The 13997-nt window shown below is 43.7% G+C and overlaps 2 protein-coding genes across 8 annotated transcripts in view; one reads left to right on the plus strand and one right to left on the minus strand.

Annotated features, from left to right (window-relative positions):
- The window catches only part of appl2 (adaptor protein, phosphotyrosine interaction, PH domain and leucine zipper containing 2), a 137603-nt gene extending 125065 nt beyond the window's left edge, over window positions 1-12538 (plus strand). For all 5 annotated transcript variants that reach the window (XM_072241685.1, XM_072241682.1, XM_072241681.1 and 2 more), the window contains 2 exons: window positions 5306-5353; window positions 8554-12538. In XM_072241685.1, the coding sequence (XP_072097786.1) occupies window positions 5306-5353; window positions 8554-8673 (168 nt within the window). In that variant the 3' untranslated portion in view covers window positions 8674-12538. The remainder of the gene's footprint in view (window positions 1-5305; window positions 5354-8553) is intronic.
- The window catches only part of washc4 (WASH complex subunit 4), a 115528-nt gene that overhangs the window by 5144 nt on the left and 96387 nt on the right, over window positions 1-13997 (minus strand). The window contains exons 33-34 of one of the 3 annotated variants that reach the window (XR_011882965.1): window positions 13774-13858; window positions 5221-11901 (exon numbers count right to left, since the gene is read on the minus strand). Coding sequence is in view for 1 of the 3 variants with exons in the window: in XM_072241680.1 (XP_072097781.1) it covers window positions 13794-13858 (65 nt within the window). In the remaining 2 variants the exon portion in view is untranslated. Of the gene's footprint in view, window positions 1-5220; window positions 13859-13997 lie in introns of all 3 variants that reach the window. The other 2 variants (XR_011882964.1, XM_072241680.1) reach the window with 2 other exon arrangements.

Genomic DNA, 13997 nt, shown 5'->3' on the forward strand with positions numbered 1-13997 from the left:
ATTGTTGTAAATCTTTTCTACACACTATGCCATTTAATAATACCTTTCCTATAACAGGAAGACCAAAATTGAACTCAATACTCCAAGGGCAGCCTCACAATTGTCTTATACAACCACACCATGACCTCCCAATTGCTATATTCAATGCCCTGACTGCTGAAGGTCAGCCTGCCTACCTGTGACTCCACTTTCAGAGAACAATGTACATGTACCTCACTGTTCCTGTGTCTTACAACACTCCCCAGGGCCATGTCATTCACTGTGACAGTCCTGTATTTGACTTCCCAAGTTGTAACCTACAACTACTTACTCCACAATCCACATCATCAACCTTCATGTCATCTGCAAATTTACTAACCTGCTCTTTCACTTCCTCATCCAAGTCATTGATAAAAGTCAGAAAGAGCAGGGGACCCAGAGCAAATCCCGGTGGAACACCACTGATCACCGACTTCAAGCAGAATACACAAAGCTAAGCTTCCCTGGATCCCATGCCTCCTGACTTTTTGAATGAGCCTACCATATGAAGCCATATCAAAAGCCTTATTAAAATTCATATACACCACATCCACTGCGCTATGTCTATTACCTGTTTTGTCACTTCCTCAAAAGAATTGAATCAGGCTCGTGAGGCAGTACCTACCCCTCACAAAGCCATGATGACTATCCTTAATCATACCATGCATCTCCAAATGCTGGTAAATCCTGCCAATAAGAATCCTCTTTAATACTTTGCCCATCTCTAATGTAAGATTCACTAGTCTGCAATTCCCAGGGTTCTCCCTATTCCCTTTCTTGAACAAAGGAGTTAATATTTGCCACCCTCCAATCATTTGGTACTACTGCTGTGGCCAGTGAGGATGCAGAGATCATTGTCAAAGGCATAGCAATCTCTTCCCTCACTTCCATAGTAACTGGGGGTATATACTGTTCAGCCCCAGACACTCATGTATCCTAATATATTTCAAAAGTTCCAGCACATCCGCTTCCTTAATGTCATGTTCAAGCATACAGTATCAGCCTGATTTATGCTCCTCGTGAGCATCAAGATCCCTCGCACTGCTTAATCCTGAAGCAAAGTATTCGTTAAGAATCTCCCCTACCTCCTCCCTCTAGGCACGTTTCTTCTTTTTGCTCTGATTGAACCTACCCACACTCCTGTCATTCTCCTGTTCTCCACATATGCATGGAATGCCTTGGGGTTTTCCTTAATTCCTATTCAGCAAGATTTTCTCATGTCCCCTTCTACCTCACCTAAATCCATTCTTCAGCTCCTTGTAACTCTCTAGAGCCCTCTCTGATCCTTGGTTCCTCAAACTTAAGCTTCTTTCTTCCTCTTGACTAGATGCTCCATATCTCTTGTCAACTATGGTTCCTTCCCCCTACTATTCTTTCCCTTTCTCAGTAGGATAGAACTATCCAGAACCACATGCAAGAACTCCCTAATCTACCACCACGTTTCCATTGTGCATTCCCTGGATTACATTTGTTCAAAATTTATGCTCTCAAGTTCCTGCCTTCCACCCAGTTAAATACTCTTCCATACTGTCTGATTCTAATCCTGTCCAAGGTCATGATAAAGGTTAGGGAATTATGCTTACTTTCTCCAAGATGCTCACCCACTGAGATCTGCCAACTGACCAGGTACATTGCCTAGTACCAGATCCAGTATGGCCTCTCCTCTAGTCAGCTTGTCTACATATGCACCAGGAATCCTTCCTGGACCCACTTGACAAATCCTGCCCTATCTAAGCCTTTTGTGCTAAGGATGTACCAGTCAGTATTAGGGAACTTAAAATCAACCATGTTAACCACCTTTACAAAATCCTCAGCATTTCTGTTGCTATTGGTGGAATAACCCCTTTTGAGTGATTGTTCCTTCCTGTTTTACTCCTCCATTTCTGTGTTGTGATAATGCCATCCTCACCTTTTACCTCCCCCCCTGTCCCTTTTGAAACATATAATCCCCGGAACATCTGTCAGCCTTGTGCAAGGCAAGCCTCCATGATGGCCACAATGTTGTAGTTCAAAATTCATGTGTCACAATGAAGATTCATCTTCATGTGGGTATTCGTAGTAAATACAAAGAAACACAATAGAATTAATGAAGATCACACACAACAAATTCGGACCTCCTTCCTGATGGTAGCAGTGAGAAGAGAGGCTGGAATTCTTTAATGATGAATGTTGCTTTCCTGCAACAGCACTTCGTATAGATGTGCTCAGTGGTGGGGATAGCTTGCAGTGGGCTGAATCCACTTTTTGTAGGCTTTTCTGTTCAAGGACATTGGTTCTACCACACCAGGCCATGATGCAACCATTCAGTGTACTCTCCACCATGCATCTGCTGTTTTTCAGAGTTTTAGATAGCATGCCAAATCTTTGCAAAGTTCTAAGAAAGAGGTGCTGCCACTTCTTTGTACTGCCAGTTACATGCTGGATCCAGAACAGATCGTCTGAAATAATGATACAGAGGAATTTAAAGCTGCTACCACTCTCCACTTCAAATCCCCTGATGAGGACTGACACATGGACCTTCAGTTTCTTCCTCCTGAAGTCAAAAATTAGCTCCTTGGTTTTGCTGACACAGAGGGAGGTTGTTGTTGTGGCACCACTCAGTCAGATTTTCAATCTCCCTCCTATATACTGATCCATAACCAAATTTAATTCAGCCAACAACAGTAGTAAATATGGCATTGGTGCTGTACTTGGCCTCAAAGTTCCATGTATTGACCCATGCTCTTGTCCTTGATACTCTTGCATTACAACACACACTTCAACCCATCCAACTGACTACAATTGTGTCCTTCCCACTACTTACCCTTCTCACAGTCTCTACACATTGCATCTACCTGTACACCAAATGCACCATTCCCTTTCCTGAGTCACCTCCCTGTAGCTCCTATGAATTTTTCGTTTCACAAATGAGCCAGTAGTCAACCAGCTCCAGTTCCCTAACCTAGTTTGTAAGAAGCTGCACATCACAGATATGGTAATCAGGAGGACAAGCGGTCTCCCAGATCTCTCACATCTTGCGTGACCTAGATCCATTCTCAGTACTCTAGCTGGGCACTAATAAAGAAATGGAAACTTGGCAGAAACCTGAACTTAGACTCTACCTGTCTTGTTGTAGGCTCTTGAACCAAAGCTTCAGTTCCCCACTCTCTGTTCACTCACAATATGGCACTTCCCATAATGGCCAATCTGCTTAAACTAACTTTTTATTACCCTTACAGGAGGAAATCTGCAGATGCTGGAGTTTCAAGAAACACCCATCAAAGTTGCTGGTGAACACATCAGGCCAGGCAGCATCTCTAGGAAGAGGTACAGTCGACGTTTGGGGCCGAGACCCTTCGTCAGGACTAACTGAAATAAGAGCTATTAAGAGATTTGAAAGTGGGGTTGGGGAGGGAAGAGATCCAAAATGATAGAAGACAGGAGGGCAGATCCCTCCCCCTCCTGTCTTCTCCTATCATTTTGGATCTCCCCCTTCCCCCTCCACTTTCAAATCTCTTACCAGCTCTTCTTTCAGTTAGTCCTGACAAAGGGTCTTGGCCCAAAACGTCAACTGTACCTCTTCCTAGAGATGCTCACAACATGCTTGAGGAATTCAACAGGTCGGGCAGCATCCGTGGAAATGATGTGTTGATGTTTCGGGCCGGAACCCCTCATCAGGACAGTAGAGGGAAGGGGCAGAGAAGGTGGGGGGAGGGTCGGAAGGAGAAGGCTGGTAGGTGCCAGGTGAAAAACCACTAAGGGGAAAGATAAAGGGGTGGGGGAGAGGAAGCAGGGAGGTGATAGGTAGGAAAGGTGAAGGATGAATTGGGGAAAACACAATGGGTAGTAGAAGGAGGTGGAACCATGAGGGAGGTGATAGGCAGCTGGGGGTGGGGGCAGAGTGAAATAGGGATAGAGGAAGGGAGGGGGAGGGAATTACCGTAAGTTGGAGAATTCTATGTTCATACCAAGGGGCTGGAGACTACCTAGACGGTGTATGAGGTGTTGCTTCTCCAACCTGAGTTTAGCCTCATCATGGCAGTAGAGGAGGCCATGTATGGACATATCTGAATGGGAATGGGAAGCAGAGTTGAAGTGGGTGGCTACTGGGAGATCCTGTCTGTTGTGGCAGATGGAGCGGAGGTGCTCGACGAAGCGGTCCCCCAATCTGCGTCGGGTTTCACCGATGTAGAGGAGGCCACACTGGATGCAATAGATGACCCCAACAGACTCACAAGTGTTGCCTCACCTGGAAGGACTGTTTGGGGCCCTGAATGGTGGCAAGAGAGGAGGTGTAGGGACGGGTGTAGCACTTACGCTTACAGAGATAAGGGCCGCATGGGAGATCCGTGGGGAGGGACCGATCCCTGCGGAAAGCGGAGAGGGGTGGGGTCTGTTGGGGTCATCTATTGCATCCGGTGCTCCCGGTGTGGCCTCCGGCATTGGTGAAACCGACGCAGATTGGGGAACCGCTTTGTCGAGCACCTCTGCTCCATCCACAACAGACAGGATCTCCCAGTAGCCACCCACTTCAACTCTGCTTCCCATTCCCATTGGGATATGTCCATACATGGCCTCCTCTACTGCCATGATGAAGCTAAACTCAGGTTGGAGGAGCAACACCTCATATACCACCTAGGTAGTCTCCAGCCCCTTGGTATGAACATAGAATTCTCCAACTTATGATAATTCCCTCCCCCTCCCTTCCCCTATCCCTATTTCACTCTGCCCCCTCCCCCAGCTGCCTATCTCCTCCCTCATGGTTCCGCCTCCTTCTACTACCCATTGTGTTTTCCCCAATTCCTTCTTCACCTTTCCTGCCTATCACCTCCCTGCTTCACCCCCCCCCCACCCCTTTATCTTTCCCCTTATTGGTTTTTCACCTGGAACCTACCAGCCTTCTCCTTCCCACCCTCCCCCCATCTTCTTTATAGGGCCTCTGCCCCCTCCCTCTACAGTACTGACGAAGGGTTCCCACCCGAAATGTCGACTCGTTTCCACAGATGCTGCCCGAGCTGCTGAGTTCCTCCAGCGTGTTGTGAGTGTTGCTTTGACCCCAGCATCTGCAGAGTATTTTGTGCTTACTCTTCCTAGAGATGCTGCCTGACCTGCTGCATTCACAAGCAACTTTTATGTGTGTTGCTTTTTATTACCCTTGCCAAGTGCCCAAAAGCCTAAACAATTTTGAACTCTGCAGAAAGTCCCGTACTCTACTCTACTCACCATAAGTAAATCACCGTGATTTCAAGCTCTGCAGTTCCTTACTTTCTCTCCATGGTAACTGTGTCATCTGTCTCTTGTCTGGCAGATATGTTCTGTTATCGATCTTGGAAGGAAACTTACTCAGGCAGAGAAGGTGAGTGTTAACTAACTTTAATAAATAAAGCAGGATTTTAAACTATATCTTGAGAGGGTTTTAAAAAGCTGCCAATATCACAGTGTATCCTCAATCAATTCAGTATGAGTTATAAATGTCCCTGAAGGTGCATTGTTACTCCCTGAAAGTGGCTGCATTAGGTAATAGAGCAGTAATGTAGACATATGGCATGCTTGCTTTAATTGAGGTACAGTACTAAGGTTCAAGAGTTAGGAGTTACGTCACAGCTTTATAAAACTTGAGTTAGGCTACAGTTGGAGTATTGTATTATTCATTTCTGGTCGCTCCATTATAGGAAGGATATTGAGGTTTTGGAGAGGGTACAGAAGATGGCATCTGGATTAGAGGCCATGTGCTATGAGGAGGGATTGGACAAAGTTAGGTTGTTTTGTCTGGAGTGGCAGAGGCTAAGGGGAGAACTGATGGTGGTTGTCTAGTCTATCTGTGAGGCACAGATCTTTTTCCCAGAGTCAAAATCTGTAAAACTAGGGGATGCACATTCAAGGTGAGAGGCAGTAAGTTCAAGGGAGGCAAGTATTTTTACCTAGAATGGTGTGTGCCTGGAATGGGCTGTAGGGGTGGTGGTGGAGGCAGATACGATAGAGGCATTTCAGATGCACTTAGATAGGCATGTGGATGTATGGAGACATTGTATTGGCAGAAGGGATTTAATTAGGCATTTAATGATAGTATTTCAGCACAACATCATGGGTCAAACTGCCAGTTCTTGTGCTGTTACAAAGCATTCCACATATATCAATAACATGAAGAACTTTAAAAACTATTACATCGAAGGCAGGTGGACTTCATTTGGCAGGTAAATATTGTTTTCAGGAAGGTTTATGAGCTTTGTAGTTTGGTGTGTCTCAGTCTTGCCCCCAAGACATCCTGTGTCCCTCAAACAGGTGCTGAACTACCTGGCGTGCTGATCAGCAATCTGTTAACTACACTCCAGTGTAGAAGTCCGTCCAGTGGCGTTAGTGTCAGTGTTCCTGCAATTTCCCAGTGAGGAGGGGTCAGTCATAGTCAAACAGAATGGAACAAGCCCTTTGGCCCAGGAGGCTAGTCCCATATGTTCACATTTGGCCCATAGCCCAAAAAACCCTCCCCTATCCATGTATTTATCTAGAAGGCTTTTACACCTTGCCATTGTGCCTGCCCCAGCCACCATTTCTGGCAGCTCATTCCAAATACAAACCACACTTTGTATGAAGAAGCTGCCCTTGATGTCCGTTTTAAACCACTCACATCTGACCTTAAACATGTGCCCTTGCTCTTAGCGCCCCACCCTGGGGGAAAAAGACAATTTGTTTCAGGATCAGGTTTAAGTTTGTTAACTTAGCAGCAGCAGGTCAATGCAATACATAATCCAGTAGAGAGAGAGAGAAAAATAAATAAAATAAAACAATAATAAATAGTCAATCAATTACGTATATTTAATAGATCTTTAAAAATGTGCAGAAACACAAATACTGTATATTAAAAAATGTGAGGTAGTGTCCAACCTTCAATGTCCATTTTGGAATCAGATGGCAGAGGGGAAGAAGCTGTTCCTGAATCACTAAGTGTGTGCCTTCAGGCTTCTGTATCGCCTACCTGATGGTAACAGTGAGAAAAGGGCATGCCCTGGGTGCTGGAGGTCCTTAATAATGGACGCTGCCTTTCTGAGACACCGCTCCCTAAAGATGTCCTTTGTAGGCTAGTGCCCAAGATGGAGCTGACTAGATTTACAACCTTCTGCAGCTTCTTTCGCTGCTGTGCCCCTTTGTCAGGTCACCTCTCAGTCTCCGACATTTCAGGGAATAAGGCAGTTTCTTGGTGGGCTGGGGTTAGTATATTTGCTGATGACACAAAGGTTGGGGGTGTTGTGGATAGTGTGGAGGGCTGTCGGAGGTTACAGCAGAAGATCAATAGGATGCAAAACTGGGCTGAGAAGTGGCAGATGGAGTTCAACCCAGATAAGTGTGAGGTGGGTTCATTTTGGTAGGTCAAATATGATGACAGAATATAGTATTAATGGTAAGACTTTTGGCAGTGTGGAGGATCAGAGGGATCTTGGGGCCGGAGTCTGAGTCCATAAGACACTCAAAGCTGTTGCGCAAGTTGATACTGTGGTTAAGAAGGCATACGGTGCATTGGCCTTTGTCAATCGTAGGATTGAGTTTAGGAGCCAAGAGGTAATGTTGCAGCTATATAGGACCCTGGTCAGACCCCACTTGGAGTACTGTGCTCAGTTCTGGTTACCTCACTACAGGAAAGATGTGGAAACTATAGAAAGGTGCAGAGGAGATTTACAAGGATGTTGCCTGGATTGGGGAGCATGCCTTATGAGAATAGGTTGAGTGAACTCGGCTTTTTCTCCTTGGAGGATGAGAGGTGACCTGATAGAGGTGTACATGACGATGAGAGGCATTGATCATGTGGATAGTCAGAGGCTTTTCACCAGGGCTGAAATGGCTAACACGAGAGTGCGCAGTTTTAAGGTGCTTGGAAGTAGGTACAGGGAAGATGTCAGGGGTAAGTTTTTGCAGAGAGAGGGGTGAGTGCATGGAATGGGCTGCCGGTGACAGTAGTGGAGGCGGATACGATAGGGTCTTTTAAGAGGCTCCATGGAGCTCAGAAAAATAAGAGGGCTATGGGTAAGCCTAAGTAATTTCTATAGTAACTACATGTTCAGCATAGTTTTGTGGGCCGAAGGGCCTGTATTGTGCTGTAGGTTTTCTATGTTTATCAGTGGGACTGGAGTGAGGTTTTCAGTTCCTCAGTGGGCCAGTAGGTCTAACATCAGAGGTTGTGAGGCTGTTAGAAATATCCCGAGAAAAGGGATTAAACACATGGTGGCAGTGTTGCAGACTCTGGCACTGAGCTTGACTTCACCTTTCACAATAAAACCTGAAATGAACCCAAATGCTGGTGTTGCAGAGAAGAGTTGTTGTTTCCAGTGGCTGTAGGGGGCAAGGTGAAAGAGGAACTCAGTAGAATCGCTGGTGTTTAAGATTAGAGAGGCATAGGTTCGGGACGGAGAGGAAAGCCATTTGTGGGAAATGTCTGTCTCTGTCAGAACTGATTGTCCCTTCAGTGTACCTCAACATAGTTGTTACTCCCCCCACTACTTGGACAAAATGTAGCTGCAGAAAAATGGCATTCAGTTGTTTAATATAGAAACAATTCTTATTCAGGATCCAGAAGCTTTGGCTGCACTTATGAAGTCAACAGAACTCAGTGCTGATGGGAGATTCCTTCTACTTGGTCAGATGGATAAAGATGAAACAGACGCTTGTTTGGAATCGGAAGCCTAGCCTAACGTTTATACCACATCATATGCACTCCCTAACTGTATCTTTTCTCTTCTGCTTTGTTCCGATTTGCTTCCACCTTCACACTGGTGAAGCTCTGGGCAAACTGCAACTCAACTTTGTTTATTATTGTATTTGTAATTTGGGGAATTGGGGCTAATTTACAGTCAAATTTACAAGCAAGAATGATTTCTGTCAGGAACTCTCAAATTCTAAATAATGTTTTAAAACAGTCTTTCATCAGGCAGGAGACAAAACTTTGAGTAATCCCAGCATTTTATAACAAAGGTTGAAGAACAGTTTGTATTTATGTCTTTCAAAACCTCAGACATTCCCAAAGTGTTTACTGCTTATTTGCATTTAACTAAATATGTAATAGACTTTTGTGATAACTTGGCCAATTCAACTACAGCAAGTGCAATATTTACAGTACACATAGCCAAGTATTTCACCTTAGTGTGGATTTTGTAGGATAGCAGTTTACAGTAAAGCTGGAATACTGACCTGGGGTGAGCAGTTGAATACATGAGTGTCTTGTATTAGGTGTATCCCTGTATTTTAAACTTTGGCAAACCCCGTCACAGGAAAAACATTTTCATAGCAGTTCTCATTTCATATCACTGTTCTCATTTAATCACTTGTGGGCTAACAAGATTTCTGTCAAATAGAGTTGTACAAAGATAAGGGGGTTGGAGGGACAGTGTAATAAAGGGCTGTATGTTACTGGTCTTTATGACACTAAAATGGTTCAACAGGTATCATTGGAAGGAAAGTTTGGGTGGGCTGGATTTGTAATGCTGCACTCGAGAAAGGTGAGAAGAATTAAAATTCTGAGGGTTTTAAGGTGGATGCGGTGACAATATTTCTGCTTGTGGGAATATCTAAAACCAGGAGTTACTTTAACAAAAACTGGGTTGTCAGCAGATGGGGTATTGCTAGTTTTCTAATGATTAGTTTAAGTGGGAGTTGGGAACAGCCCTTCTGAATGTTTTGAAGGCAGATAATCAAAAAGCAGACAGATGAGAATGTGCTACGTTGACTGGTGGAAAGTTACAGATTTGCTGAATCCTAATGTCCCACTGCCATTTGCTGCATGCAGTACTTTCCTTACACCACTTGGTGCCTCATTCCTTCCAAACATAACAGGCAAGGAATAGGTTGCTTGTATATAGGTAGCCTCTTTAATGGAACTATAGGATGAACAAAACTGTCCCGGATGAGTTAGTAGAGTGCACACTCTCTCCATAGTGTCAGAACCTTACTTCCAAAGGACAAGCACACAATCAGTCCTTCCACACAAGTGACAAATTCCCACAGCCTCTTCAGTTCCCTCCAGGCTGCATGTTCTTATTGTTGCTGGTCCAAATCCCAGAGGCCTCACAACACTGGGGAGAAGTGCCACAAGAATGACTGCAACAAACACACTGCTATCTTCAGGTAAATCCTGGCTGGCCTTGCCAGCAGCATCTCCAAAATGAATTACAAAAAAAACCTCTTGATTTTTACTCATTCAAACTGGTTCACGTACCCAGAAGAGAGGCACTGTGCAAACTTAACCTCCAACTGACATTAAAAGCCACCATCATTTGCTTTAAGTATGTTATAAATTTAGCTTTGATTGTCAAGTTAAACACTATTCCCTTTGAAGCCAATGATGAGGGACAAGGGAGGAGTACAGAACTGTGGGCAGCCTGGAGAGTAAATGGAAAGCCCCAGCTAGATTTACTGCCATAAACACAAGATATTCTGCAGCTGCACATACAATCTGCCATGGCTGGTAGTGAGGTGAAGGATTCTTTCACCCAGACCATGGAGGGAGGTGGGTGCAGAAACCCCTTGCCACGTGGAGAGCCGGGTGGAATATTGTGCAGGCAGTGGTGGACCTTTCTCAAGCAGCCGTCATCAGTTCCTCTGGGCTGGGCTTTTGATGAACACTGGAGCTGTCTTCAGATGTGACATCATATTACAGCTGTAAACTGATAGTGATGTGTGGTTTTACTCCAATGAAATCGACCCAAGGAATCCTCAAGTTGCTGCTAATGTAATCTGACACAATGTTTGACATTCTGGTTGTTTTGCTTTTTGAGGACAATAAATATTAAATACAGTCTGTAATTAAATAGTGGCATCAAGTTATTACTCGACATCAGTATTTTCAGTGGCACAAAGTTATTAGTCCACACAGTGGTCTAATGAAATAAACCAGAACTATTTACTGTACTCCAACAGTATCATGTTTACTTAGGGATCAAGTTCAAGGACACAGTAACATCCAATCTAAAGTACAAGTGAAAATACACTTGGCCAAACACAACCCTTTATTTCCACTGGTGCTCTGGAATTGAGCAACTCAGTTCAGTACTGAAACAGCCTCTGGCCTATCATTGCTATCCAGTGAGTACCACAGCCCACCAGCTAGAGATACAGTGCAGAACAGGTTGAACCCTAATCACTACATAATTTACAATGACAGATTAACCAGAAAATCTTTGGACTGAGAAACCGGAGCATCCCGCGGAAACCCACACAGTCACAGGAAATACTTGGGTGATGCGGCTCATCCCTCTGTCAGAGAATGGCTGTGTTCTCTGGAGTGCAGAGTCAATCCAGATTACTGCAACAGCCCACAACTTCATTTGCAACCACTGTGTTCATACATTCCTCCTGTAACTACATGATGCTCCGATTTCCTCCCACTGCCTAAAGCTGTACTAGTTGACAGGTTAATCACTGCCATGTAGTTGAGGAGAATGAGGGCAGAATAAAATGGGATGTGCACTGAAGGAGGGCCTGTATAATCAGAATAAAATGGGATGTGCATTGAAGGAGGGCCTGTATAATTAGAATAAAATGGGATGTGCATTGTATATTGACAGGTTGAAACTCTCTAGTCCAGCATCCTGTGGTCCAGAATATTTGAAATCCAGTTCAGATCTGTACTAATTAGTTCATTCTAGCTTTTCTATCTAATTAAGCCCACAAATTAACTAAGATTGTTCCAATTTGTACCTACCTCACCTATCAGTGAAAGTTTTGCAATCTCAGCTAACACTCTTTCTGACTTACTGAAACTTCAGGTTACCAAAGGTTCAGGGAACGGAACCCTCACATAACCATGGAGTGTCCTGTACTTATATAAAACACAGTTATCCTGCAGAGGGGAGGACAATCGGGCAGTTTCCTTGGTCAAGCTCCAGCCAGGTCATGAGGGTGCCAGACCACAGTTTCCACCTGTGTAAATAACAAGATTTCATATGATCATGAGTATCATCATGAAGTAGAGTGGATTCCAGTTAATTGGGCCATCAGTTAACCAGGGCAGCCACTATTCGGGACAACTCTTAAAGAACAAAAACTAATCAAGAAAAGAGCCGACATTCCCCTCATTAATTTGGGACACTATGCTGTTTAATTGAGACAGGAGACTGCTGCTGAACAATTTCTAACTAGCTTCAGTCATGTGCACTTGTGTGTCCATTAGACACTACACCTTGCTCAGAATGAGTTTTTAAAATAGGATCATTTGCATGCACTTGTGTTAAAAAAGCAGTGATTTTTGTTACTGACAGTTGGCAAGCAATAAGCAGCAAAACCATTGAGAATGGTTTAGCTGACTGCGGTTTCAAGCAATCAGGCATGGAGATGTCAGAAAAGGCTGGGACTGAAATTGAAATGATTTCACAAGTTGGGAAGTACGAAGAATTTGAAGGTATTGGCAATCATTTTGAAAATGAAGATTTGGAGGATGTAATCGTTGAAAACACTGTTTGAAGATGGCCTATTATCTGCACTAGGTGACTGCATTGATTTTGTTCATTTACAGCCGATCAAAGGAACACAGCATACACTGGATAAATTCCACCATCGATAACAATTAGAAACTAATACACAATTTTATTGTACTGTAATAATATTGGTACTGATCTAATTTGTTCTGCATTTTATTTAAATACATATTTTTTACTCAGTTAAACAGTAATTTGTCATTTTTTGATACCTTTTTAACTGCTTCCTTTTATGGAAGTTTTATCTTCAGTTAGTTAGGGCAGCTGCTTAATTGGGCCAAAATGTACTGGTACTGATGAGCCCCAAATAACCAGAACCTACTGTACTCTCAAAACATTTTGAATCATTCACAAGGGTAAAGGAATAGCTGCACATTAAAGCTTTACTTTGAAAAAAGCAAAGCCTGTTTGAAATGATCAAACTGTTTTGTTTGGTCCAATATTCCTGAGAGTTACGAACTTGCTGCTCCCTGACTAGCAGGAATCAGAGCCACATTCTGTGACAGCCTGCACACACACTGTTTCTTCAAACATAAAAGAGACAAGTGTCAAATAGTTCAAAATTATTTCAATAGGAATTTAAAGCATCTAATTTTGTTTAGCATCGTAATTTGGACGTTTGGGTACTGCTCAGGAAAATTCCATCTGTCAGAATTTCACGTGTGTCAGTGAGCAGCAGATCATACAGAGTGAAGCAGCACCAGTGAAGTCTGATCTGAAATTGCAAATTACCTCAAGGTTTGAAACAAAACAGTGTGTGCTGGAATGTGATCACACAGTGCTGACCAGCGAGTTCCCATGTTGCACCTAACACTGACAGAATACAATTCATTAAACAGTCTGCTCTAAGATGATGTCATTTACAGCCTCAACATCACTAAGACACAGTTCTTAATCCTTGACAGTCAATGCATCGACATCTTCACTACATCAACACAGTGGTACTCAGCTTAATTCTAACCCTGGTGTTCTACGAGACCATGGTCAAGGGTGATCAAACAAACTACATATGGCAAAACAGAATCCATTAGGGAAATGAATGATGGATTTTGTGAGTGAAACAGTAAATACCGGTTTCTCTACCCCACCCTGAATGGAACTCTTTACACAATGGAAATGAGAGACAGTCAGACAGTGGTGAGCAGAGGGAACTCTGACCAAGTTCCAGAGATGGCAATAACCCAGGCAGAGCTTCAAGGACAAAAAAAAACCATGTGAACATGTCAGCAGCCAAAGTAAACACAGTGTGAGGCACAAAGATCTGAGGGGAATACAGGAAGATGCAGTGAGAAGAACAGCGAGGGGAGGGTAGGCTCACTTTGTACATGGTGCCTCACTTCATTTCGCACGGGACTCCGAAGGCAAATCGCTCATGTTATCGTTGCCCAATTTGGCATTTTCATCTGAAGAAAACAAACAACAAATATTGGTGAACATTTGCAAATCATTTTCATTCAATACTTCTCTCCAATACCCGAGTGTGCTCCACAACCTCTATCACATTAATAGTTATAACATGAGATGCAGTAAGTGACAGCTGTC

This window comes from Mobula birostris, chromosome 23 (assembly GCF_030028105.1).
Source record: "Mobula birostris isolate sMobBir1 chromosome 23, sMobBir1.hap1, whole genome shotgun sequence".
Taxonomy (NCBI): domain Eukaryota; kingdom Metazoa; phylum Chordata; class Chondrichthyes; order Myliobatiformes; family Myliobatidae; genus Mobula; species Mobula birostris.